The 26396-nt window shown below is 34.4% G+C and overlaps 1 protein-coding gene and 1 long non-coding RNA gene across 2 annotated transcripts in view; one reads left to right on the forward strand and one right to left on the reverse strand.

The window, feature by feature from the left end:
• Positions 1–26396, reverse strand: part of Galntl6 (polypeptide N-acetylgalactosaminyltransferase like 6) — a 1205609-nt gene that overhangs the window by 667879 nt on the left and 511334 nt on the right. Inside the window, exon 4 of the mRNA XM_004640251.1 lies at positions 12731–12897. Within this exon, the coding sequence (XP_004640308.1) occupies positions 12731–12897 (167 nt within the window). The remainder of the gene's footprint in view (positions 1–12730; positions 12898–26396) is intronic.
• Positions 8016–11990, forward strand: LOC111812345. Its single transcript, XR_002817855.1, has 3 exons — positions 8016–8092; positions 10462–10497; positions 11936–11990. It is a non-coding gene; the product is annotated as an uncharacterized LOC111812345 (long non-coding RNA).

Here is a 26396-nt window from a genome sequence, read left to right on the forward strand (position 1 = left end):
AAAAGGATATGCTAATATTGTTACAGGCACTAACCTGGGAAAAGCTTGCTATCTTGGGTTCAATACTGATCAGAATCCAATAAGTGTTCCTGGACAATTCTGACCAGAATCCATAAGTGTTTCCTAAACCTCAGCAGATAAAGGGCCCAAGCTGAACAAGAGGCACTGTGTCCCCTGTACTGGATGATTTGAGTTTAGGAATCAATCATCAGGCCCTGGTCACTGGTAAATATCACCGTATTATAGCTGAACAATAATGCTATTCAATGAGGTCCAGCCACTCATCTCTACCTGAGATATTAAAGTCTTAAGAGGGCCTTCTTTAACATTTAAAAAATTAAATGTACAATTATGACATTCTTTCAAAATCTTTTTTTTTCTCTATATAGATGAAAACAGCTTCTTGGGTATCATATGCACTAAATAGGTCAATTGTCATTAACTTGGTCTTATGTACAGATACTGAAGGCCAACTATGAGAAAGAATTCCCATAAAAATAAAGCATATGCATAAAGTGTATGCAGCATTATGAACTCATAATTTTCAGTCTCTTATTTGGGTTCATGCTCTACTTACAAGCTACAGATACCTACCTTTAACCTGCTTCATTCTTGGGGATTATACAACCCTGACTCTCTTTTAGATTCATAAATATCTTTCACAATGAGGAAACCCAAGAAGTTCTACAACATAACTACATGACTTATGGTTTTAAGTCCATTATATCAGATGGACTTTTGTGCCAGTGGGGCTTCATACTGCTGTATAAGGGATTTGAATTAAGGGAAAATAGATCAGACCATGGTTAGGAAAGAAAGATTATGTGCAAGAACTGCCGCAGCAGTGGGAGATGCTTTATGAGGGCATCTTTTGAACTGCATACCACTGCACGTGCACGTGAGTACACATGTGAAGCAGTTGATGCCAAGCTTCTGGAGCCCCCATGGTGCCAACTGAAGTGGCCTAGAAGACCACATTCTCTGTACAGCGGGCAATTTGATAAAATGCTATGTTAAGATGACTCTTTCTGGGACAGAGGCCCTCATTGTAAGGAAATCTGAGCTTAGATGTTGTACTTCCAGCTGAGACAAAGGTGAATAAAATTTAACAAACCGATGTTGACCCAAATTACTTATTTTTCTGATTACTTACAAAGCAGACCAACTAACCAATCACATCTCCACATACCACCACCACCACCACCACCACCACCACCACTACTTCAATCACACATTGAGGTACTCATTGTTACATACTTTTTTAAATGGTTAAAAACAAGCTTAGTGTGCTAATTTTTGGAACTTAAAACTTACCTTCATTTTATTTTTATGACTTCAGACTTGAGCAGTTTTCTCCTTATTTATATATTACGTGAAGGTTTTGTAGGGGCAAAGTTAAACCTGCACAATTTTAACATGTTGCAGTGGTTAAACTTGAGGGCATTGATTTTAAGTGAAATAATCACAGACTGCCTTTCTGTATTCTCTCTGTGTTGGGGAAATTTTTTTCTACCATTTCAATTTAGTGATAACTTCTCATAACAGTGGAGAAAAAAAACTAGTGAAATCTTACTTTACTGTTTTCTGTAATCCAGATTCATACACAAAGTTTTCAGCTCCTAAGGTCTATAAATAGCAGATCTGGGACTTAAATTCAGGACTCTCTGTCCCTAATGACTAGGCTCTGAACTAAAACTATTACAGTCTACAGTCTATTCCATTAGTGTATAATTATGTAAGAGTTCATTTTTAAAAATAAACAAACCAGGAGTAAAAGAAATGAAAAAAAAAATGCAACTCTTTTCTCCATAAAGCCTATCATTTATTTTTTTTTTTTTAAGAATCACTTCAACTTGGCAAAAACAGAGGGGAAAAAAGGGCCCAGGACGAAAAGAATTAATAGTCTAAATTTTATTTCAGAAATGTATCTCCATTAAGTTGGAAATAGAAATATAATATGTACAAGTTAAAATATAAGATCAGAGTGAGGCATCATTTTGTCCTATAAAATGAGGCTCTTTTTTGTCCTTGCTGTCCTAGCTTCTCAGGCTGTAGTATTTAGCAGTTTTTATAGAACCCTGACACCATCAAATGACCACTAGCAACTTATAAATAAATGAAAATTTAGAATATAAAAAAGTAAATTTAGCACCGGGGATAGAACTGAGCAGCATAAGCACCTGTCTGGCAAGTGCAAGGTTCTGAGTTTGATTCCTGACACCAAAAAAACAAAAACAAAAATAAAAAACAAACAACAACAAAAAAACCCCACAAATAACAATTAAGTAAATTTAATACTAAGTTCTTTCTCTAGACTTTAACTAGCCAAGCAAAAATGATGAACAAATAAAGGATATATATCCAGTCTGTATCTAATCCAATGCTAGCCATTTACCCAACTCTCATCCCTACTTTTACACCCAACTCAGCCCGCAGCCTATAAGGCCTTTCATCTTTAGGCCACATGGAACCAGCATGTATGTCTCTGGGAAATCTCAATTATGTGTTGGTTTGGGTGAAGCCAAGCAGAATTGTTAGGGCTTTATCATGAATAAAGACAGAAGCAGATGACCTCCATCTCTGGTTCTCCATCAATTCTAATATACATCAGCCTGGGAAGCCAGAAGGAACATGTTTAACTTTGATGGCCCATTTTATTATCTGAGAGCATTTCAGGCTTTTAGGAACATTGTTTTCTCCCCCCCCATAATTTTATTGATAAGCAAATAGCAATGAGACAGTTTCAAATCAAATTGGTAGGTCAGTCTCAATAATTAACACATTGCATACTCTCTTCCTAGTGGTTATTCGCTGTACAAGATGAGACATGATAACCTATTTACAAACACTATTAGAACAAATCCCTCTATTCATTAAGAGAATGTAACTATATATCTATGATGAATGTCCATTTTGTATCTGTGTATTCAAAATGGTTAGGATAGGAACATTGTTTTGTCCAGGAAAAATATTATGATTGGACCCCTGCAGTCTGGAAAGAGCATTGTGGATACTGAGAATTAAATATTTAAATCAGTATTACTCACAGGAGTCCTCTATTCTAATACTTATGTAGACAACCAGTAAAATTATGTTTGATAATTATATTATTGTTTCAATCTTCTATTATTGTTTTGATCTGAAAGCAAGAATTGGTAATAAATTAGACCCAATTATCTAGAGAGTCTCTGATTACAATATAGTTTTGGTAAATTAAAGATAACTATCAGGATTTCTTCAGTTTGTCAGACTTAGATGTCTGAAAAAGCTTACAATGGAGAGGAACTTTGCATGCTTAAGCATGAAAAACATACATTTTAAAAAATCTAGCATTTATTATAGCATGTATAATTGCCCTAGCACGCAATCTAGGATTTTGCCCTTTGGGGTGTCTATTTATCTATTTATAAAATGTTATAATTGCATTACCCCACTTACAAATTCATCATGGAAAAAGGTGCTGTCATTTTATGGAATTGTTCCTTAGATATCATGAAAACATCTCATTAGGAGTATTTCATTAAACATGCTACATAAAGACATTAATTTGATGTTCAAACATTTCCACTTTACCAGAAATTTTAATACTGGGAGGCTGATAATTTTCCAAGCTAGTGTCAAAATTCAGCAGAAAGGAGAAAATGTTTCTGAGAATTTTTCAGGGCTTTTTTCTTTCGCATTATGTCAATGCAAATTTTTTTTAATATAAATTAAGAGCTGATGGATATTTAGACATCAAAAAAGCTGCTTGAAATACTGAACACTGTATTATTAAAGCTCACAGGCTGAGGTTAGCTGACAGGAAAAATAATCATAAAACATAACCTTTTATTTCATCAGACAAAGTTATGCCTGCCCAAGATCTGAAGCTCAACATCCATAAAATGGTTTCACACAAGTGACATCTGATTCTAAACATCTGTCTGAAAGGAAAATAAATGGGATTTAATCTGCCATAAAATGAATTGCACAATTTATTTTTCTTGAGGAAGTCATGCCTTTGTGACATTGGCGAGCTGTAACAGTTTTGCTCTTATAAAAACACTTCCTTCTATGCCAAACCCATATTAATTCAACCATGTCTATTTTTCCTCCAAAGAAAAAATCAGATCAATTTATCTAACAGCTGATGCCTTTATCTGTGCAAGTGTTGTTTTAGACATGAGCCCAGGACAAATTTTCCAGCTGGAGATAGGTAGATTTTAAGTCATTTGTTTCCTAAGGATGAAATATGAAATTTCAAATATGAAATTGTCAATGCCAGCCACTGATGGCCTACAAAAATTAGTATTTAATATGCTTCAAACTACCTAAACAGAGTAAATAAAGTACAAAAATCCCCAAATGGTAACTAGAAAAGTGATAATTTGATGAGACTTATCATCTCTTCAAAATGAAATGTTTGAAAATCAATTTACAAATCATTCACAAGGCAAATGTAAGCATGGAGACCATTCTAACTCCCGAAAGATTTTTCCATACAGGCATTTTATTGACATTATTATAATGGTTTACTGTGTTCATTAATTTAAGTATAAAATGCTTTATTAAGTGACAAAGGAAAGAAAGCAACAAGAAATTTCAATTATAGAATTTGTTATGATCTAACATATAGTTCAATATATGCTGGACGATGAAGCTTAAGGTACACCTTTTCTTGTGCCATCTCATTATGTCACATATGAGGTGTGATGGAAAGGTGTCCAACGACATTTGACAGCAGCATTCCTCAGATTTTTTTTATCAGACCTTTCTAAGAACAAAATGGATGATTGCAGAACAGCTTCAGAATAGAAGCACCACTCTGTGCCATCTAAGTATATATTACTGTTAATTGTAAACTTAAAATCAAACTTTAAAAAACAAGGTGTCAAAAGCAATGGCATTAGTGTGTTCCAAGTGGGGGACTATCTGCTGAGAATTAATGACCTTGTGTCTTTCACTACAGCAATTAAAAAAATGTGAACAGCATGTTTTTCAGGCATTTCCCAAACACTTGAGCTTATGTTTTAAGTCACCTAGATGAAGCCAGTTTCAGTTAATACATTCTTTGAAATGCTAGAGTATTTTTAGCAATTTTTAAGACTAAAAGTATAATTTTGCTGAGTTTACACATCTATAATATTCAAATAACGGAACTTAGCAAAAAAAAAAAGAGTATACAGATGAATGTCTATTTTGTATCTGTGTATTCAAAGTGCTTAGGATAGATATATAGTTACATTCTCTTAATGAATAGAATGATTTGCTCTAATGTCGTTTGTAAATAGGATCTCAGGTCCGCATCTTGTACAGCAATTAACCACTAAGAAGAATGTATGCAGTGTTTTAATTATTGAAAATGTCCTAGCGATTTGATTTGAAACTGTCTCATGGCTATTTGTTTATCAATAAAATTATGAAAAAAAGACTAAAACTATAAAAAAGTGTATCTATATAGATGCATCTCCAAATTGGCAAATTAAATATGAACCCTAAAATAACTAAAACTGGAAATAATGTTAACTAATTGAGATAATTATTAGTTTCTCTAGAAATCAGTAGAATATAATATGTAATAATCTTTTCCAGTTTCTTACTACTAATAAGAAGTCCTAAAGGCAAGTCAGTATCATAAAAGCCAGTCCATAAAAAAATTAAGAAAATGTGTATGTTTATGGTGTGTCAGATCTTTTTCAAATCTGCAAAATGAGCACCTCTTTTGAAATAAGTTTTACTGAATCGAATAAAACTATGTAATTTTATCGTGAGGATTTCAGTATATACGTAATTTTGGAAACTTTCCTGAAAATATGATTATTTGCATTTGCACTTTAATTTTTTATATTCATTTATTTATTTTATATTTTAGGGAAGGGTCTACAGGGTGTTCAGGGTCTCACTACTGGATATGACTCATAGTGATCCACCTGTTTACAGCCTCCCAAAAGCAGGGATTACAGGTGCGCACCATCACTCCCAGTCTCAATTGCCATCTCAGCATGCCCCGAGGGTGGGGCTGGCAGGATTGAACCTCTGGCCCCTGCACCTGCTTGCAGGCACTTTAATCTGCTGAGCTATTTGGCCAGCTCTTGCATTTGCACTTTTGAAGAAAAAGGAAACAATAAAATGCTACTGTAAATATGGAAGCAGTGTGGAGGCTCAGCAAGGATATATATAACTCATGACTTTTGTCAAACACATCTTGTTTATGTAGACACTTGCATCATGTGAGTCTGGAGTTTTTAATTTTAAAGCAAGAGTAACTTCAAACGTGTTTGTGTTCTACCTCAGATCCTATGAAAATCAGATTCTGCAACTGATAGATAAGATCATATTTTATACACCCTAAAGATCTTTTTGTAAATGTCAAATTTTTATTCCTGAGTAATGTAGGATCATTTTCTTATAGAAGACTACAGTGCATACTTCTGTTTCATATTTATATTTAGAGCTCCAGAACCATGGCATTCAATGTCCCAGGTTCCCTTACAACTACCAAGGCGGACTACTGTAAGAACTGTACTGTGAAAACCATCTATAAAGCTCACTAATATGGAACACAATCTATGAACTTCAGAACTCTATATCTTTCTTGAACTTCTTTGGTAGATAAAGTTTAGTTTCTAAAACCAAAGGCTCAAGTTGTGTACTGTAACATTTTTCATAGTTTCTGCTACTTACTAGTATTGAGTTTGATACTGTATTCAGATTTCAAAATACAGTGAGTCTTACCATTTAAGTATGACTCTTAAATCTAAATGATTCCAAGAATGACTAGCTCTCAATAACTCTGAAGCAGAAAAATTGTATGTTTCATGGCTTAGCCAAATAGCTGATGGAATACAGACACTAAAACATTTTGGTTGACTGCCATATATGAATCATTATTTGCACTTCAGTTTTTGTATTTCATAATATAAAATAGAAATGCACTGCAACTCTGCATCATTCATAACCTTTCCAGCTAATGATATCTTTCAACTTTGAGGAGGTGTAAAGCTTGTGCTCACTGATTTGTCTGCTTGTGCAGACTTTCCTTAAGCCATACTTGCAGACTATTTGTATAAAATAGAAATTGAAATTTTAGGGTTATCGTTATCACTTGTGAAATCATTAAAAATGCCCCTACTGTGTTAAAGATTTAGAAATACTTTCAATCATGCTAATTGTGCAGAATTTTTAATGGTGCTGTCCATCTTCATGTGTTGTTTTTGTTTGTTTGTTTGTTTGTTTGCTTGTACCAGGTATCAAACTTAGATCCTTGCACTTGCCAGGCAGGCACTTATGCCGCTGGGCTATCACCCTGGCTTCATAAATACTATAGATAGATATATAGATAGATAGATAGAGATAAAGATATAGAATATTATTGATTGATTACAAAGGAAAGTCAATGTGCCAAATGTTTAAAATATTATTCATTTAACAAGGAAAGAAATGGCAGGGAAAAAGTAATTAGAGTAATCTGAAACTATCTATAAAATTTGTCCACCGGAAGATGAAGCAAAGTATGTCAAAGAAATGTAATAATAAATGTTAAACAATATAACATGGAAGTTAAACAACATAATTAAGCAATATGATTAAATAATTTAAGAAAGTAGAAAAGTGTCTTTTAGGATCTTATGTATGAAACAGAAGATTCTTTGAAGCTATTGTTTTATGTATTCACGTTATTACTGGAAGTGCAAGTCAAACTTTGAAGTACATAATAGTGCTTTATATTTTAATCTGTGCAAAATCAGACATTGAAATGAAAGTTGTGATTTATCTAAATGAGCTCTGAGGGACCAGGGAGATAGCTCAGTGGAATAAGTACTTGCCTGGCAAGTGCAAGTTCCTGAGTTCAGTCCCTGGTATCACACACACACACACACACACACACACACACACACACACACACACGATGTGTGAGATCTCATATTGCCAAGGAGCTTGAAGGAGTCGCTGAGGTTGCTAGTCCACGGGTATCAGGCTACACAGCAAGAGCGGCTCAGTGTGTCTGTGTGTCTGTGTTTGTGCATACTTGGAGGCAGAGTGCCAGCTCTCTACCAAGAGAAGTGTGCCAGCAAGTCTCCTGTGACCAAGCTCTATGCCATTTGAGAAAAAAGTAAGTCAGATTTATTCAAAATTGCTGGCATTGCTATTTTTAGAGGATAGTTCAAATCTCTTTTTCTCCCTCCAACTGGTGTATAAACAGTAATTCATTTTTGGGAGGCTCAAAGGCCCAGCAACTTTCCTGTTTAATTAATTTATTAATTTAAAATCAGCAGCAGGCATGGCTAGTGTGGGTCTGTGCGTTTGTGTTTGTGCGTGAACTTGGGGACAAAGTGGAACTGGCACGCATGCTCGACACCGATATAACAGTGCCAGCGGCTCTGGGGCGATGCTCCACCGTTTGGACCGGAATTCATCTAAGCATATCAAGTGTAGAGCACTGTGAGGTTCCGAGGTCCCCTAGCTCTGAGGTTAAGCCTCAGTTTATTTTGCACATTTCAGCAGTTTCCACGTGGATGCAGTTAAGGGTGCCTGGAATTTGGAGATAAGCCTGGGATTAGTCCTGCTTTAAAGCCATCACGAGACCTTGTTATAGTCTGGGCCTCGAGTTAAGTTGTTAAATAGATTTCTGAGAGCCTCCTGGAGGGAAGAGTCACACTTTTGCTTCCTTCAGTTGAGTGTCAAAAGGCAAAGCTACAGCAGTGGCTGTCGCAGACTTTCCTGCAGGCTCATAGCTTCCTGTGCTTGTAGGTAGGGGGTTGGGGGTGGGGTTACATTCTAAGACTAAAACAATGTTCTGTGTAAGAAGCCTGCTTCATAAATATCTAAACTTACAACTTCTGGGTTAAGGTACTGGTTTTACAATTTCATAGAAGAACAATTTCACTCCTATTGAGGTAGATTTTAAGGAATTACTGGGCAATAATTCAAAATAATTCCACAACTATAAAATATTTTAGTGTTTTTTTCTTACCATAAAACAGCAAATTATCATACTTTTTAAATCTGTTGGAAGCAGAGATTCTTAGTAGTACAATGGCTGTTAATAAAATGGATAAAACATTGGCTTTCTTATTTGTGTTTCACTTTATTGACATGGAGACATAATATGTAAGGCAGAAATACTTTGAAGTGTTAACATTTTATTGATGTGGCTGAGGGATCCTGAAGAATATTTTGAGGACATGTAGTGCAAGCTATTAAGTCTCTTAGTGTACTAGATTGGGATTGTATTTCTGAGAATTAAAAAGTATAGAGCTTTAGTAATAATTTTCTAAAGAGAGCCAATAAATTTCCTATATCTTGCTGAATTTGAATTTGCTGAAACTATTGATTTGATTTTAAAGAGCTGATGAAAAGAACTTCTTGATTTACAAAATAATTTTTTTCTGGGATTACAAAAAAAATAAATTAATTAAAGCATTAACAGCACAGTTATAATAAAAATAGTATAAATGATTTCTCTGTTATAGAGGCCCTATATGCAACCGATGCTGTATGGCAGCTTCTTTCTCTTATATTAGTAAAAATAATCTTGCAAGAAATTGTACTAAGTGGGGCTGGGGAGATCACTCAGAGGCATAAGCACCTTTCTGGCAAGCTAAGAACCCAAGTTCAATCCCTGGGCCTGCATGCTGGGTGGTCTCGGCTCCAGATCCCTGGGCGCCCACTGTGCTGCCCTGGAACTGGACGTGGTGGCACATGCCTAAAATCCAAGCACTAGGGAGGTTGAGAAAGGAAGATCTCTACAAGCTTGAGACCAGCCTGGGGGCTATAAAAGTGAGCACAAGGCCAGGTCGAACTGCACAGTGAGACTGTCTCAAAAAATGAATGAATGAATGAATAAATAATATAAAACAACTGTACTAAGCACTCAAGACTACTTAGATAATGTAGACAAATAACATAATATTTTTGTCTGAATTCCTAGAAAATTTATCTAAATATTCCTAATGGCTTACTGGTCATCTTGACTTTTTTCACGGTAAGGTAGTTCTAGTTTTTCCACTACATAATGAATGATCATAATTAGTCCCCATATATTCTCTAAATAACTTAGTGTTTAGATAGATAGATACTTAGATGATAGAAGAGTTGGATAGATAGACAAATAGATAGATGGATAGATACACATACAGATGATGGCTAAGTTTCTATGAAGTAGATCTGGTAAAATTGCGAGGATTCCCTCAAAGTATGGAGACTGTTTATGTTAGATTAGGGGAGTATTTGGTGGTAGAAATCCACAACCAAAGCAATGACTCTCCTGTACCACACCATGCCCAGGATCGTTGTGCTAGCTCTTCACACTTTCCATGATTCAGAAAGCAGCAATGGTACTCCTTAGACTTGCTCAGGCCTTAATATTCACCAACTAATTTTTATCCAAAAGGCTTATAATCAAAACAAAAATGTACAAGTAGAGTCTTTCTTACTTTATACAGCTGTACAATTAAATGTCTTCACTTCTCTTTTCTGCAGTGCTGGGGATTAAACCAAAGGACTGGTGCATGCCAGGTAAGGGCTCAACAGCTAAACTAAATCCTCAGCCCCTGTCACACTTTTTTGTTCCCCTGAGCTGCTTGGGCTGGCCTGAGTGGCAAAACTTGTGATCCTTCTGCCTCAACCTCCCGAGTAGTTGGCATTGCAGGCATGTACCACAGAGTCTGTGTCTATAAAATGTTTCTTAAATCATGTATTTCTTTCAAAATATATTTTTGCATCTGATTGTAAAATAATATTTTAAACTTTATAGTTTATAAGACTACACTGAATAAAAGTTTTACCTAAGCATTAAAAATACTATCCTTAAAAATGTCCAGTAAAAAGTGAAAATTCCTTAACATTATATCAAATAATTCTTTATGTTTTCTATTACTTCACTCTGGGTGAGTGCGTTGACAATCAGTGTCCCTCCCTAGCTAACATTACAAGAAAGATGGTTCACGTAAGTTGGTACTGTACTAAAGATGATAGTCTTTTAATGTCAGTAAGATGCTGTCCTGCTTTGCAGACTTTCAGTTAAAAAGTGCCACTGAGAAATAGTCAATAAAAATTGTTCTCCAAACAACAGTTTTCCACTATCAAGCAATTCTTACTATTTTTTCCCACATCAAAATTCTGCTGTAATAAATAGTTTAGTCCAGCAAAGTTAATTATGGAAGACGTTATTGAAAGATGCACAACCTTGCTTATTCTGATACTAGCCACCATTTCCTTGCTGATCTGTAGTTCCAGATCATTATGACTCTGTCATTTAGATTATATAGATATAGATAGTATAGACATATGAGTATATAATAAATAAACACTATGATGGATAATTCTATTTACTTATATAGATATATAAAGACATCTATCTATCTATCTATCTATCTATCTATCTATCTATCTATCTATATGTTGAAAGGCAAATTTTAGGTTTGCTATCACTTTAAATGCCTATTTTTAACTCAGGTAATGACTTATTTTAAAAATATAACCTTACTTACAAGAAAATGTTATGACTGTACTATTTGAACTGGTTTTGAAAGTGTTTGAAAATTTCACTTGCACATTGTGGCATATGTTCTCAGGTGGCTTTGAATGCCTCTCTGCCTAAGTAATAGAGGGCAATTTTTTTTTTTTTTGAAATTCAACCAAAAGGATGAGTTTGTAATTTGTGTTCTAAAATAGAAATGTTAAATAATTTAAGTTTTGTCGTACATATTCCAACACCTGTCAGGCAACTGCTGAATTAGTGCTTTAAAAAAATCAGTAAATACTAGACCACCATAAAATGCCACTTAATATTATCACAATGACCAGTTTTTTACAAAAATTTTGAATAATATGATACATCATTAGAATGAAATTTTAAACATTTTGATTGGTCCATATGACCTCAATATATTCTAATTTTGTAGCACAAAAATAATATATAAACAAATAACTTTGTTTTCACTCTTTCTTACAGATGTTAAGTGAAGCTTCATATACACAATGAACTATGAGACAGAAAATTATATTGGCAAATAAATCAGTATCATTTGAAAGACTTTCTCTCTCTACTTGCATAAGTTGAGAAATTATTGTCCCTGAAGTATTAGTGAGCAATTTAGACCAAATGTGACTTATGAAGTCTTTTCTCTTAGAAAATTTTCCATAATTTTAATCTGTTGTTTTATAAACTAGTTTGGTTTTACTAGAAGAGTAAAATATTAAAAACTTGGTTAAAACTTCTACTAATCTGCTCTATGAGACTACATTATTGTTCAGATAAAGCATATCATGTCTCATTTTTTCAGGAATATATTTATGTGTATTTCTTATAATTTCTAGTATTCATGAAGTCACATAAGTACATCCTAGAAAACACATCATAGTGGTAATAGAAGAGTAGATATGCTTTTCATAAGTAGGAACAGACTTCAAATTTCTACTTTAATATGCCACCATCTATATGTCTTTACAAAATTGTACTTTTTGCAATGTGTCTTGTGAAGTCAAAAGTGGAATTTAAGACATTTTGCATAATCTACAACAGAATGGCAGTGCGAACTTCTTGTGGTTCCCCAAATTATACCAATAGCTTTTTACGAAATATCTTTTCCAGTTGTCAAACTTTTTCTCCAATCACAGTATAGATAACACTTCATAATCGTCTTTCAAATGGAATCAAAAACAAACTTTTACTCTGCCTTTTTAAAGGCCCTTCATGATTCTGTAGGTGATCACAGGTTCAGTTAAAGTTTTGTCAGTTGCATCTTACCTCTGTCACTGAAGTCATCTACTAGAATGATTTCTGCTATCAGACTCTCTGGGGTTCGGTTAATTATGCTGTGTATGGTTCTCAGGAGTGAGGTCCACCCTTCATTATGAAATGGGATGATGATGCTGGTGTTTGGCAGCCTTTCCAGGTACATCTTGTGCTTACAGCTGTAGATGATGGAAGAGGAAAAGAAGCTGTGTCAAGTAGAAAACCATAATGTAGCTCATCCTACGATGTATTGACTATGTTGTCAAACAATGGTGAAAACATGCCTCTATGTAGTACTTTTCCAAACAGATATTATAAATTATAATGGCTATTCTCATCATTCATATATTTTTAATGAGTTCCTTTACACTCATTCTTAATGAAATAATTAATTTATGCTCTTTGTATCAGGGGCCCAAATAAACCAAGATATTCAAATGTGCACTTGTTAATGAATCTTTTTTGTTGTTGTTGTTTTATGATACAGTTAAGGATAAGTGATATAATCTAAAATTGTTTTCACTGAGCATATAGTTAAAATTTATACGCATTTCCTGAAGAGTTTTGAAATTTAAGTGTTGCAATAATAATGCTTAATTAGTTTTGATTGTGAAGTGTTTCATTCACTGGCTCAGGGTTATAGATGAAAAGTTAATATTGAAGGGCCACTTTTGGAATACAAGCACATGGTGATATCACATTAATATTCAACTACAACATAATCATATTTCAAATGGACATTATAAAAGGAAATTTCAAGATATTTTTCTTTACAAAGTTATCTTAGATTGTAAACATGAATATTTTATCCTGCTGCTTTATGACTTATTTAATTTAAAAAGCACAGTGTTTAACAATCAAACAAGTAGATTTTGATATTTTCAAACATGAATAAAGAGTTAGAAAAACTATCAAGATGATACCATGATGTGGGCCTGCATATGCTGTAAAAATTATGAAATTCCTTTTTAGGATAACTTAAATAATATGAGCTAGAACTTTCAGTTATTTTCAAGAATATAGTGAGACAAATGGATTCACATATAATGAAAACACCTGAAAAATATTATCATTGCAATTCAGCACACTGATCATAATTATGCAGGAATGCTAATTCATCTAAACAAAGCAAAGACCTAAGATAATTGTGCTCACATATATCAGTATTCAGGATAATTGCACTTACTGCACAAACCATCATATCTCACAGTGTTCTGGGAACGAAAGTGATATTTCCAGGAAGACAAGTTATTTTTAAGCAGTAATACATAATATTGGACATAACAAGTGCTAGTTAATTAAATAAGAACTAAATTAAGAATAATATACATATAAAGTATGCTTATTTTTGTGAATGTGTTTATCAACTATATAAAACCTAGTCAGGAAAAGATCAGACATAAAAGGTTACAACACAAATCATATAGAATAAAGGCTGTGTCTCTTTAAAATGCTTTCAATAATTTCTATCTAGATGAGCTTACATTATCATCATTCATGAAATGTGAAAAGATTATTTCTATCTATGCATTAATTAATTAATTCACTCATTCATTCATCTATTCAAGTCACAGTGATTTCCTAAGGGTATGAAATAGTTCAGAATCCAAAGTGGAAACAGTCAGTCAAGTTTAACTTCAAGATATTGAAGACATTTACAACACAATGGGAAATACAGAGTGAGAAACAGTTTAATTTTAAAATAAAATGTGTAATGTTGAATTTTATTGGAGAGCTACATGGATATTTGAGAACCAATTTGGAAAGTGCGGCAGAAGTGTGAGAACTAAAGCTGACCTACGGAAGACAGGTTCAAGTTATATTTAGAAGCAAAACTGTCTGACTTACTTAGTGGGTCCTAATATAAGCGTCAACAGAGCTGACTAAATGTATTCACCCGTTTTTGCAAAATGAGAAGTTGTCAAGTTCTGCGAGAAATTCTTATCCTGGGAGCAGGAATTAACCCATATAAAAGGGGAGTAGAATATTCTTAAGGTGTGACAAATGAAGTGAGTTCTCTCTTGTCTCCCAGTTTCCCAGCAGGAGGCCTCAGTTACCTGCAATGAAAAGCAGCTGGACATTGTGTCTTTTCTTTGGCTAATTCTCTTTCAATCCTATTTCTTTACATTCCTCTTTGTATCCTGGTAGTTGTTGGAGTTGCTTCCCAGGAAAGGCATAAAAAAATTAAGTCAGTTTTATTCTTTCAGGACCTATTCCTACGGGAAACTTGATGTTAATCAAAACATAAAAAAATGATGTAGCCCATTTCATCAAGGCCGGCCTCGCTCTCGCTCGCGTTTTCTTTTTGTGGTCCTGGAAATTGAACTTAGGACCTTGTGCTTGCCAGGCAAGTTATTCTACTGAGCTATCTCCCTGGCCCTCCAGGGCATTTGTGTGTGTGTGTGTGTGTGTGTGTGTGTGTGTGTGTGTGTATTTTAGGGAAGAGTCTACAGGATGTTCAGGATCTCACTACTAGATCGGACTTGTAGTGATTCTCATGTTTGTAGCCTCCCAAGTGCTGGGATTACAGGTGCGCACCACCACGCCCAGTCTCAATCACCATTTCAGCGTGTCCCAAGTATGGGGCTGGCATGGCAAGCCTGGGGATCGAATCTCTGGTACCTGCACTTGCTTGCAGGCACTTTAATCTGCTGAGCTATTGGGCAAACTCTTTTTTTTTTTTTAGTATTTTAGAAGGTCATTCTCTAGATTCCAACATGATGGTCAAATTTCTTTAAGCATCACTTATTTTTTAGTATGGTAGGAGTTTTCAGGCGGCTATACCTGAAGATATCTTGAATTAAGATTTTAGGAAATAATCACACATGAATTTCACAATTTTTTCTGGTGTTTTAATGATTACTTTTGCTCTGTTCAGTCTTTTCAGTGCCTCTGAAGAGCAACTATCAGGACCTTACACAGTACTTACATATAAAAAACCTTCCTAACATCTTAAACTATTAGTAGTCAAGTTTCTTTCTTCATATAAACGTCTGTAATTTCTTTTTCAGTTAGGCCACATTACAAACTCATTACTCTCTCATTCCTAATGATCGTTTTTCAAATATTAAGTCACATTTAATGCATCATATAAGTTAGGCTCAAATGTCACCCTTATCACTTACTGGTTGACAATAGCTAACTTATTTAACTTCTGTGAGATAAGTTTTCTCATATGTAGTAATGTGGGCGAAAAACCACGTTACACTGAATTAGTGATCTAGGCAGACAGTGTAACATTACATCTGGTCAAAACAATGGTTTTCTAGGCACTACCATAATTCTTGCTGATGTTGTTACTTAATTATTTTTTCTCTGATCTGTCAAGTCTTCTGTGAAAGGAGAGAAGTAGCAAAGACAGCTATGGCATATGGGAAAGTGCGAGACACTTAGGATACAAATATGAATACATTACAGTCTCTTCCCTAAAGGGTTCACAGACTAGTGGGCAGATATAAAACATGATTAGATTCCAGTGAGACAAGTGACATAATAGATGGCATGCAGGCAATGGGAGCCCTAAGGAAGTGTGACTAAGTTTGTCTGAAAGAATTAGGGAAGTCTTTATCGATGAGTCTGTAAGTTGTAAACAGATCATGCAGGATCTTAAAAGTGATTCTAAGGAGTTTGGATGCTAGCCTGCAGTCAACACGAAGCATTTCAGATATTGTTAATCATGGCAATATGGGACCGTGTTTACTTATTCTCGTACCAGAAGGATGCACAGTGCATTGATGATGACAGAGGCGAGGAGCGGAAGGAGAAGATTAGAATGGTTCTGGCAAAGAATGATGAGAATGTGGTCCTGATTTTTTTTTACTCAAAGGAAAGCCGATCTTTTGTAGCAGGATTTAATGCAATTGGCCAGTATTTATTCAAGCTAGCACTTGAGCTATTCCAAATCGAATTCACTGCCAAATTCTGGCACTGGATTTAGGATGCTGTGGTACAGCTGACTGTTCTTGGGCTTTACTAGAAATGCTGATGAGAGTCCAGGGCATTGTACACCTGTGTGTTTGAGGGTTAACATGATGTCAAGGTGAGAATAGAATTTTGTTAAATATAAAGATGACCTATCAAAATGAAGTTGTGCTTCAGCACTTCATGAAAGGGGCTTATGTGTGTAACTCAGTGATAAATACGTGGAAAGCTTGGGGTTCAAAGTCCATCTTCAAAAATTAAATTTTCAAACTTAAATTTGAACACAATTTATATGTTTATGGCTACAAATATGTATCAAAATGGCAAACATACAATCATAAAAAAATTTGTTATAATAAGTTTATGGCCAAAAAAAAAAAGAAAAAGAAAAAGAAAAACACATTGGTCAAGCAATGACCATGACTCTTCCACATGGGTAAAATACCTGTAATTATTGTGTTACATTACATTATAGTATTTTTAAATAAGTATTTGTACAAAATTAACTCAGAGTTTAGGGACTGGCTTGGAAAGGAATATGCCACTATTGAGCAATGATTTATTTAAAAGGTTAGAATATTATAAATGCATTAGACAGACAAGAGAAATAGTTTAAGGCTTTTAAGTGTTCACTTGAGAAAAGTGACATTGTTTAGGCATTTAAAAAGCTGACAAAAATCATGACTTTATTAATAAACATTCTGCTAACCCCTTCCCAGTAATGCAGATACATTTCAGTAGTAAATTTCTTCTATTCATACATTTTTTTAAAAAAAATAATACATTTATGATATTCTATATTGGCATTTGCTGAGCTTGGAGGATTTTAAGAGTATAATTGATGTGACAGTGTTTACTTTAAAACATGTCTTTCATGATAACACTAATTTATTTTTATTATTTCGTTCATTTGCAAAAGCATAAATTTTCTTTCAACAATAGGTAAACGTCAAAAATAAATTTTTATTACAAATGCATGAAGTAAGTACTAGAATTATTGTGGGTTTTTTTTTTCTTTTTTTGTGGAACCAGGGATTGAACTCAGGCCTTTGTGCTTGCCAGGGAAGCGCTTATTCCACTGAGCCATCTCCCTGGCCCTAGAATTATTAATAATTGCCTTTTTTTCTAAAAGTGTCACGTAGGTAACATTGTAAAGTTTATAGTGTGAGTATTTAGACAAACTTGTATTTATGGTTCTTGAGACCCTCGTATGCTTCTCATTGTCACTTAAACATTTTTCCTCATTGCTTATATCTGTGTATTTACTTTTGGTTACTATGTCAAAACTAACCCCTTTCCCAATTCAAACAAAATTTGGGATCATAAAGTTTGAGTAATGTAATCACATAAGGGCATCTGTTCATGTCAATCCTTATAGAGCTTTTTAGCTTATACAAAGATGGATCTATTTTATGTGGTATACTGTGTTTTGTTTTCTTCAGCATGAGTCCAAATGTTATATCAGGATGTAAATATTCCTATTTCTGTTTTCTTTACCTGCTCAGTATTGGTTAGCAGGAAGGTCTCTGTTCATTGTGGTTAATAACAATAACCAACATCTTGAATCTTATTATTGGGCCAGACTTAATCAGAACACAGATGGTCCTCAATCGGGTGGTAGCTAAATGATCTCTCCTTGATTACAGTTCAGTGATTAGAGCCAATCACACAACACAGGCACTGGGATGTAAAGTCTTATGGTTTCATAAGGATATAGTCAGAAATATTTGCAGGGCCCTGCCAAATATCTCAGTGGATTAAAGCGCCTGCAAGCAGGTGCAGGGGCCAGAATTCAATCCCTGGGCTTGCCTTCTAACCCCACCCCTGGGACACACTGAGATGGCAGTTGAGACTGGGTGTAGTGGCACATGTCTGTAATCCCAGCTCTTGAGAGGCTGTAAACAGGCAGATCACCATGAATAGGATCTAGTAGTGAGACTCTTAATACCCTGTAGACCCTTCCCTAAAATACAAAAAAAACCCAGAAATATTTGACGAATGATATTAATATACACTCCCCACGTAGACTTTTGTTTTCTCACTGAATGAAAAACAAATAAAATTAACCATTAAGCTACATTTAATCCAGAACTTTCTTTCTTCATCAAGAAAATTGTGTGATATTTTGGGTTCTACACCTTTAGAAACATAATAACAGGTACATTATAGTTTTAACCACATTACACGAATTATCTGGCTCTATTTAGTCCTTAATTTAATTAAAGTTGAGACCTTAGTATTTTAGAGAATTTAAAATAAATTATTTCACAGTAAAATGGAAAATCAGTATACTGTGTGAAGAAATAGAGCAATCTACCTGCTCTAAGGAGTATTTATAGTTTTTGAAATGTATTCATGCTTCCATAGCAAGATAAGAAAAGGAAATAATAGACACATCTTCACTTTTGATGATAATTGAGATTTTAAGACATCTTTATATTTATCAGATTAATTAAAATTACATAACAGTAATATTTAGGAAGAAATAGGCAATTATTTTATTACCTCAAATATTTTTAATGAAATGGGTATTCTATCCTCCATGAATATATTTGGAAATAAAGCATCAACAAATAAAGTGAATAACTTCTGTTAAAATATCATTTGGATGCAAACTCTGTGTAAGTCAAGTTTTATTACTATCACAAAGTGCCTCAAAAAGTCAATTTAAAAGAAGAAAGGTATATTTTGGCTCATGTTTTCAGAAGCAATACCTCATTGACAATTCAGCCCATTCCTTTGGGTCGGTGGCAGCCCGTGCAGCATGGGAGACACATGACAAAAGGCGCTGCTCACCTCATTGTGGTCAGGAAAGAAGGAGAGAGAAAAGGAGTGACTATAGTCCTAATGTCCCTCCAAGAACATGTCTGCAATAAGATGACAAGTAGAATAAGGGTCTTACAAAAAGGTCCATGTCCCAAAACAAAATACCTCAAAAATGTGACATTCCACAATGTTAGTCAACTTGCAGTAGCTCTGGAAAAATACTGAGTAAAAAAATCCACCTAAAAGAGCAAAGAGTCCCTTTGGACTATGGTTTCACAGATTTCAGCCCATGGTCAGCTGGGTCTGTTGCTTTGGGGCCTGTAGTGAGGCATGTCAGTGAGGAGCACGTGACGCAGGAAGCTGCTTCCTTCATTGTGATCTGGTGACCAGAAATTAATGAAAGAGAAGGGAAGAAGGCCCCAATGTTCCCTTCTACACAAACATTCCCAATGACATTTAAAACTGACCCTATGACAAGACTTAAGATTTTGGCTATTGTCACAAACTGCAAGAAATAGAGAACTTCTTGCAAACCAGTACAGCTCTAGCATATTTTTATATAAATGCAGCTTTTTCCTATTTCTATCTAATGGTATTTCTAGGTATAGCTATCAACAGAAATTCCTCCTATAATCAAATGGACCAATAAGAATGATATCTACCCAAACTGACACAAGTAAACCAGTTGTGTAAATGTAAAATAATGTTTTTTCACGATACGAAAAGTTAACTGAAAAACTACAGTGTCCTTTAATAAACAGAAAGTTATTTTCCCTGTTTACTCACTAACCCACATTCAAGGTCATGTTGAAGGTAAGAGAAATATAAGCAGAACTAAATTATCTGCCTACATTAAGCAAATGGAGCCAAGAGTCAGAGGAGACCAAGGTGACTGGAGTTTTCAGGATAGAGCACTCCAAGGCAGAGATTGTAGATGTGAAGAGCCCTCCTCAAGTTTTCAGTCGGGTTCTGATCAGTGATAGTGTGTGAAGCAATGCTTCTTACTGGGTCATGGAGCCCCAAAGATAATTAGGCCAAAAATACATACCACACATATTCTCAGAGAGAATCAAACAGAGTATGGATACAGTTAGAAGAGTTGTCTCAGTAAGGTGCCAAATTAACCCTGGACTAAAAACAGCTCTGCTACAGCTTCACATAGTTTAAAAGAAAGATCTGGTAGCATCCAAGCTGTTTCCATATAACATAGTTACTTCTCAGAAAAGAAATTTAGTAGCTGTTACAGTAAAAACAACATTTTGTACTGTGAAAAGTAAACTCAGATTGCTGAATAACAAAAATAAGATCTTTATTTAAAAATTAGTTTATATAGCTATTCAATTCTTCACAGTATGCATTTGTAGAGAGCATCCTTTCAAAATTTAGAACTTAAGTTTAGTATTTAAAGTCACCAGTTGTTTTTCTTTTTTGGCAGAACCGGTGATTGAACTCAGGCCCTTGTGCTTGCCAGGCAAGTGCTTATTCTACTGAGCCATCTCCATGGCCCCAGTCACAGTTTTGAGGCCTCAAAAGTAACAAATTCATATCTTCATAATTGCATTTAAAATATTATTAGGAAAAAAATTAGATTTGTTATTTATATGATTTGAGTCAAACATATTCTTCATAGTTGCTTATAATTCATATTGACATCTTAACCACATAGTATTGTTCCCCAGACAAATCTTTATGAAACAATCTGAAAGTGAATTGATAATATGCTTTTAAAGAGTTCTTAATTATTTTATCATATCTTAGAATAACATAAGTTTATACACATATTTATATATCAAATACCTATGTGAAATATAGGACATACGGAACATTTTTCATACAATGACACTAAATGTGTTGCCTATTATCCCATGGTAATTAGCCTGACAAATGGGTAGAGAATGATTTTCTGGGCTGCCTTCAGTGTCCACATTGTAAATAGTGATGATTTTGCCATTTTGATGTAGGCAGGGAATGACCTCAAATGTTAATAGAGAGAAAGTTAACTCATTTCCAGTCAGTTTTATTCACTTGTACATGGGAGGAAAATCAATTTAAAAATTACAGTGTGTTTGACCTCATGATTACACCAAAAAGAGAACATCTTGGATTCAATTGTAAGCACCAGTGACAACCACTTACTCTTTAATTTCATTAACTAATCAGTTCAATAATCCATTTATTGCCGACTAGTCTTCAAAAATCCATGTAAAGAAGCTTTATTTGTAGATGATAGTTAAGGCCCTTGATTCAAGGAAATTCAGATTTTCTAAACAAGTTTGCAGAACAGCCAGTAATTTAGTTAGCATGTTAAATTCCTGCCATTTGTGACAAGTGTCTAAGATAAAGAGGTTAAAAGGAGAAATTGTTCATTTGGGCTCCAGGGTTAGAGAGGATTGGTTGATTGTCTCTCGATCTTTCTGCTTTGTGCTTGTGGCTGCAGAACCCAAAGCAGTGGAAGTGTGGCCAAGGCAGCTGTCCATGTTGGGCACCCAGAACAGAATGGGTTGGGGCAGGCTCCCACCACCACCTTTAAAAGTACCCTCTCTCTGTCCACGGGTAAATCTTCCAGTTGTTAGCCCCTTCCCCAAAGATTCCATCACATCCCAGTAGCTCCATGACATTTTTAAAACCTACAATGGATCAGATATGCCTAGAAAGTTGGGGAAACTTCCTTTTCTTTTTCTATTTGTGGTACCAGGGATTGAACTCAGGATTCTGTGCTTGCCAGGCAAGCTTATTCTACTGAGTTATCTCCCCAGCCCCAAAGACATGGATGGCTGATGCCTGTTAAGACATGGACTAACCTTTTTTTTTCTTGTGTGTGTGTGTGTGTGTGTGTGTGTGTGTGTGTGTGTGTGTGTGTGTAACTGGGGATTGAACTCAGGCCCTTGCGCTTTCCCAAGGAAGAACTTATTCTACTGAGCCGTCTCCCCTTTTCTTTTTAAACCTTTGTCACTGAATGATTCTTGAAAGAGCATTTTGGCTCAGCTGCAGTTCTCTGTGCCCCATTGTCAACAGCAGCAAAATAAAATGTCAACTTGGCATCTGGCGAGTGACAAGTATATTATAGAACATATCTGTGTGAGTCATTCCTTAGGCAATTTACATAGTAATTGTTCTAATGTCAGCATATTGAATTTTCAATGGTTGGTTTTAGTCACACAGTTTTTCTGTTCAAATCTTGCCATAGCAGTTGAGTTTGATAATGTAGTGATAACTAGTAATTTATTTTGCCTTTGACAGGACCAAAAAATAAGTCTGTACTGTCATGTAGATGTGAGTATGTTTGAGTGAGAAGGGTCTTGATATTTGTGTATTCATTCATTCATTTACCTATTAATGTAGTAACATTATATGGGGATATTTATCTAATAATATTTATATAGTAATATATTTAACACTATATTGTGATTTGATATTTTTAAATCTGTGTTGAGAAATAAAATGATTTATTTGCATTTAGTTATGTTTTCCTGCAGGGTGGATGGAAACACTTGATGTGGAGGGACAGCAAAGGTCAAAACCACAAGCAAGAGCAGACAGTGAGGGTGGTATTGATGTTTTCTGAGTTGTTACTGTTTTGTGCAAAGGAAACCTTAAGTATTTTTAAAGAAGAATTCTCCTATTCTACCTTAGTTTTTAAGTTCACAGTGGTTTAATCTGCTGAATGTATTTCAGAAAAACAAGAATATGTGGAGTCCAATTATAGGGTGATTTTATCATTCCAATTAAAGAGGGCAACAAACATAGTTGAGATTAGAAGGAAAGTGTACTTTGATACACTTTGGAAGTACACTTTAGAAATAGAATTAACAGGCTTCACTGGGTAAGATCAATAAGGAGGGGACAAAAAGAAAAGAAGAAATGTAACAGAACTACGTACCAATGGATTTTAATATACGGGTTTTGATATAAAAGAATCATTTTGTGAAAGACAAAATGCATGGGAAGAGAAATCAGGAGAGAGGAGAACTTTTTTTTTGACAGAACCAAGAATTGAACTCAGGCCCTTACACTTGCCAGGCAAGGGCTTATTCTACTGAGCCATCTCCCCGACTCCGAGAGAACTTAAAAAGGAGAAAAGGGCCAAGATATCAAAGGAGTTTGGAAATTTCACAACATACAGACAAACATATTGCATTTTGACAACATAGAAGTCATTAGTGAGTTTAAAAATAATAAAGAGTAATTGGAAGTTGAGAAAATGTCTGTATAGACTTAAGGGCTGTTAGCTTGAGGAAATCCATGCATGTGGATTTGCTACTGTCATTACAATATGTGACTGTTTTTAGCCCAGAATAATAAAGAAAATATAGAGACAAAATATATGATAAATATGTTACTGTTGCTTTATACTTCTTCCCAATTCCACAGAAAATACCAAATAATTCTTTCCATGTTATAGTCCCAGATTTTTAATGAAGCTATATTTTTAAATTGTTCTCATGATACTGGAATACTTAAATCTTCCATTTCAAAAATAATAGGATGAAATCATTACATCAAAGTTACAAACTTTTAGTGGTTAATACTTATTACATTACTGAGATGATAAGGCCTCAGAGGAATTGCTTTTTTTGGTGAGAATAAAGTATAATAAAAGTAATTTGACTAGAAGTAAGGTGATGGTGGTTTATCTTTAGAAAACATCTATATTCAGACAAGAATAGAATTTCTGTATCATAGATTTTTTTGACCACTAAAATATACAATTTGTTATTTGTAGTATATTCATAAACATTCATAGACACAAGCACAATCAATTTTAGGATATAGCACTCAACTAGAAATGAATTTCAAACATTTAGTTATCTTCCCCATGTTACTTACTAACCATAATCTACTTCATATTTCTATAGATTTCTCGATTTTGGACACTTTCTGAATTCCATTATATATTAGATGGAATTTTTGTGATTGGCTATTTCACTTAGCATAGTATTTTCAAGATTAGCATTATGCTATGATGTACAATTTATAAATATCTGTACTATTCATGACTCAATAATCCTCCATGATATGGATCTATTTTTAACGTACCCATTATTTGGTAGTCATTTGGGTAGTTTCTTCTTATTAACTATTACAAATAATGCAGCTACAAATGCCATGTACAATTTTGAGAGGACTTACACTTTTATTTTGTTGGGTATGTTTCAGAAGTACAGGTATTACATCATAAATTCACTGTTTAATTATTTTAATAATTTCTAGACTTATTTTGAAAGTGTTTGCATCATTATAGACTTTCACCAACAATGTACATTGGTTGTGATTTCTCCAAATTCTTACTGACATTTGTTATTTGTTACTTTATGGTTGTAAACACCCTACTGGGTATGAAACACTGTCTAATTTTGAATGGTTAGACTTAGATATTTTCTATAAAGGAGTTTCACCATTAAATAGTCAAGAGCCAAAATAGTTACAGCATGTATGGCACATTTTTCTGTTTCACAGAAAATCTTATTTATTTATTTATTTTTTATTTACATATCTTTAAAAATCTTTTATTCCTTTATTTATTTGGTACAGGGTCTCACTATGCAGTTTGAACTGTAGTGATCTTCCTGTGTCAGTCTCACCTGAGCTGGGATTACAGGCGTGCACCACCACTTTGGGTTTCCCAACGGGCACTGCATGAGGTACTGAGAATCCAACCTGGGTGCTTCCACTTGTCAGGCAGGTGCTTAGACTACTGAGCTATCTCTCCAGCCCCATAAAATCATATTTAGAAGGGAAAAATTAGAATGTGGAAAAATGACTACCAGACTAGCAAGATAAGCACTGACTGAACATTGTCAAGCTAAGTGCTCATACTACATTACTTATTACTAAATTACTAACCAGTGCTGTATTAGGCAAATCATAAAATAAGATGTCCCAAGGACAGATTCCAATAATATACATATAGCCATGAAATGACACTAACAAAAGAGAGAATTTAAATCATAGAGTATATCTTCAAATTCGTACAAATGTCAGTCTTAAAACATAAAACGCCTACGGAAAAAGTGGAGAAAATTTGTCAATAGCAAAAGATAGTGTGGAAATCTAGCACAATTTTCAGAACAGGAATCTCTGTACAACTTTCTTGGTTCTTGGTTTCCTGTGAGTAAGATATTGACAGCATTGGGGACATTTCTGCTTGCATTGCTAAGAGTCCCCGGATGCTGGATCAGCTGAGCTACCATTCCTGTTCTTCAACACATTCCTCCTGTCTAACTCTAACCTTCTAATGAGGTTTTCCCTTTTATATGCTCCATGTTTCTTGCTTTATTTTATAGTTTGCTATTATTTCACTCTCATTTTTCTTCCCAAACTTTTAGAAGGACATTTTTTCCTAACGTAAACTATACGACTTTAACAAAAGTGTTGAGATACATTGTGATTTCTTAAAATTTTCTTTCTGTTTTTCTTTCCCAATAACAAAATTTCTTAAAAGGTATAGGTTTCACTAAAACTATACTCCTGAAAAGAACGGAAGTATCATGCTTCTTTGAAATCAGTGATTTTCTATCCCACTGCCACCTGCAATACTTTTCACTTGAATACACATTAAAAGACTGGAAATGTGGGGGTGGAAAGGAGGTGGATGGAAATTATTCTGTGAACACATTTATTATACCAACAATTCAATATAATGCATGTTTGATGGTGTGTAATTAGGTATTAAAATATCTCATAACTAGAAATGCTCTCGGTCAGTGGGAATTACTATAGATAATTTTAGGTAACCTGGGAATAATTTGGCTAGCTAAAAGGCTTAGGCCAATATATAAAACATTTAGTTTTGAGAAAAATTAATTTGATCTTCACATTAATTTTCTTTCTAACTATAACAGAAAAATGCAAATTAACATGAAACCTGAGGAGAAAACTAATAATTTTTTTACATTTTTAGATAAATTTAGAAAGGCATAATATAGCAATAGAAAATTATACCCTCAAATTTACTGATTTTCCCCTAAAGGGATAAATATTTTTATACAAA

Source organism: Octodon degus, unplaced genomic scaffold, assembly GCF_000260255.1.
Source record: "Octodon degus isolate 3935 unplaced genomic scaffold, OctDeg1.0 scaffold00121, whole genome shotgun sequence".
NCBI classification, from domain to species: Eukaryota; Metazoa; Chordata; class Mammalia; order Rodentia; family Octodontidae; genus Octodon; species Octodon degus.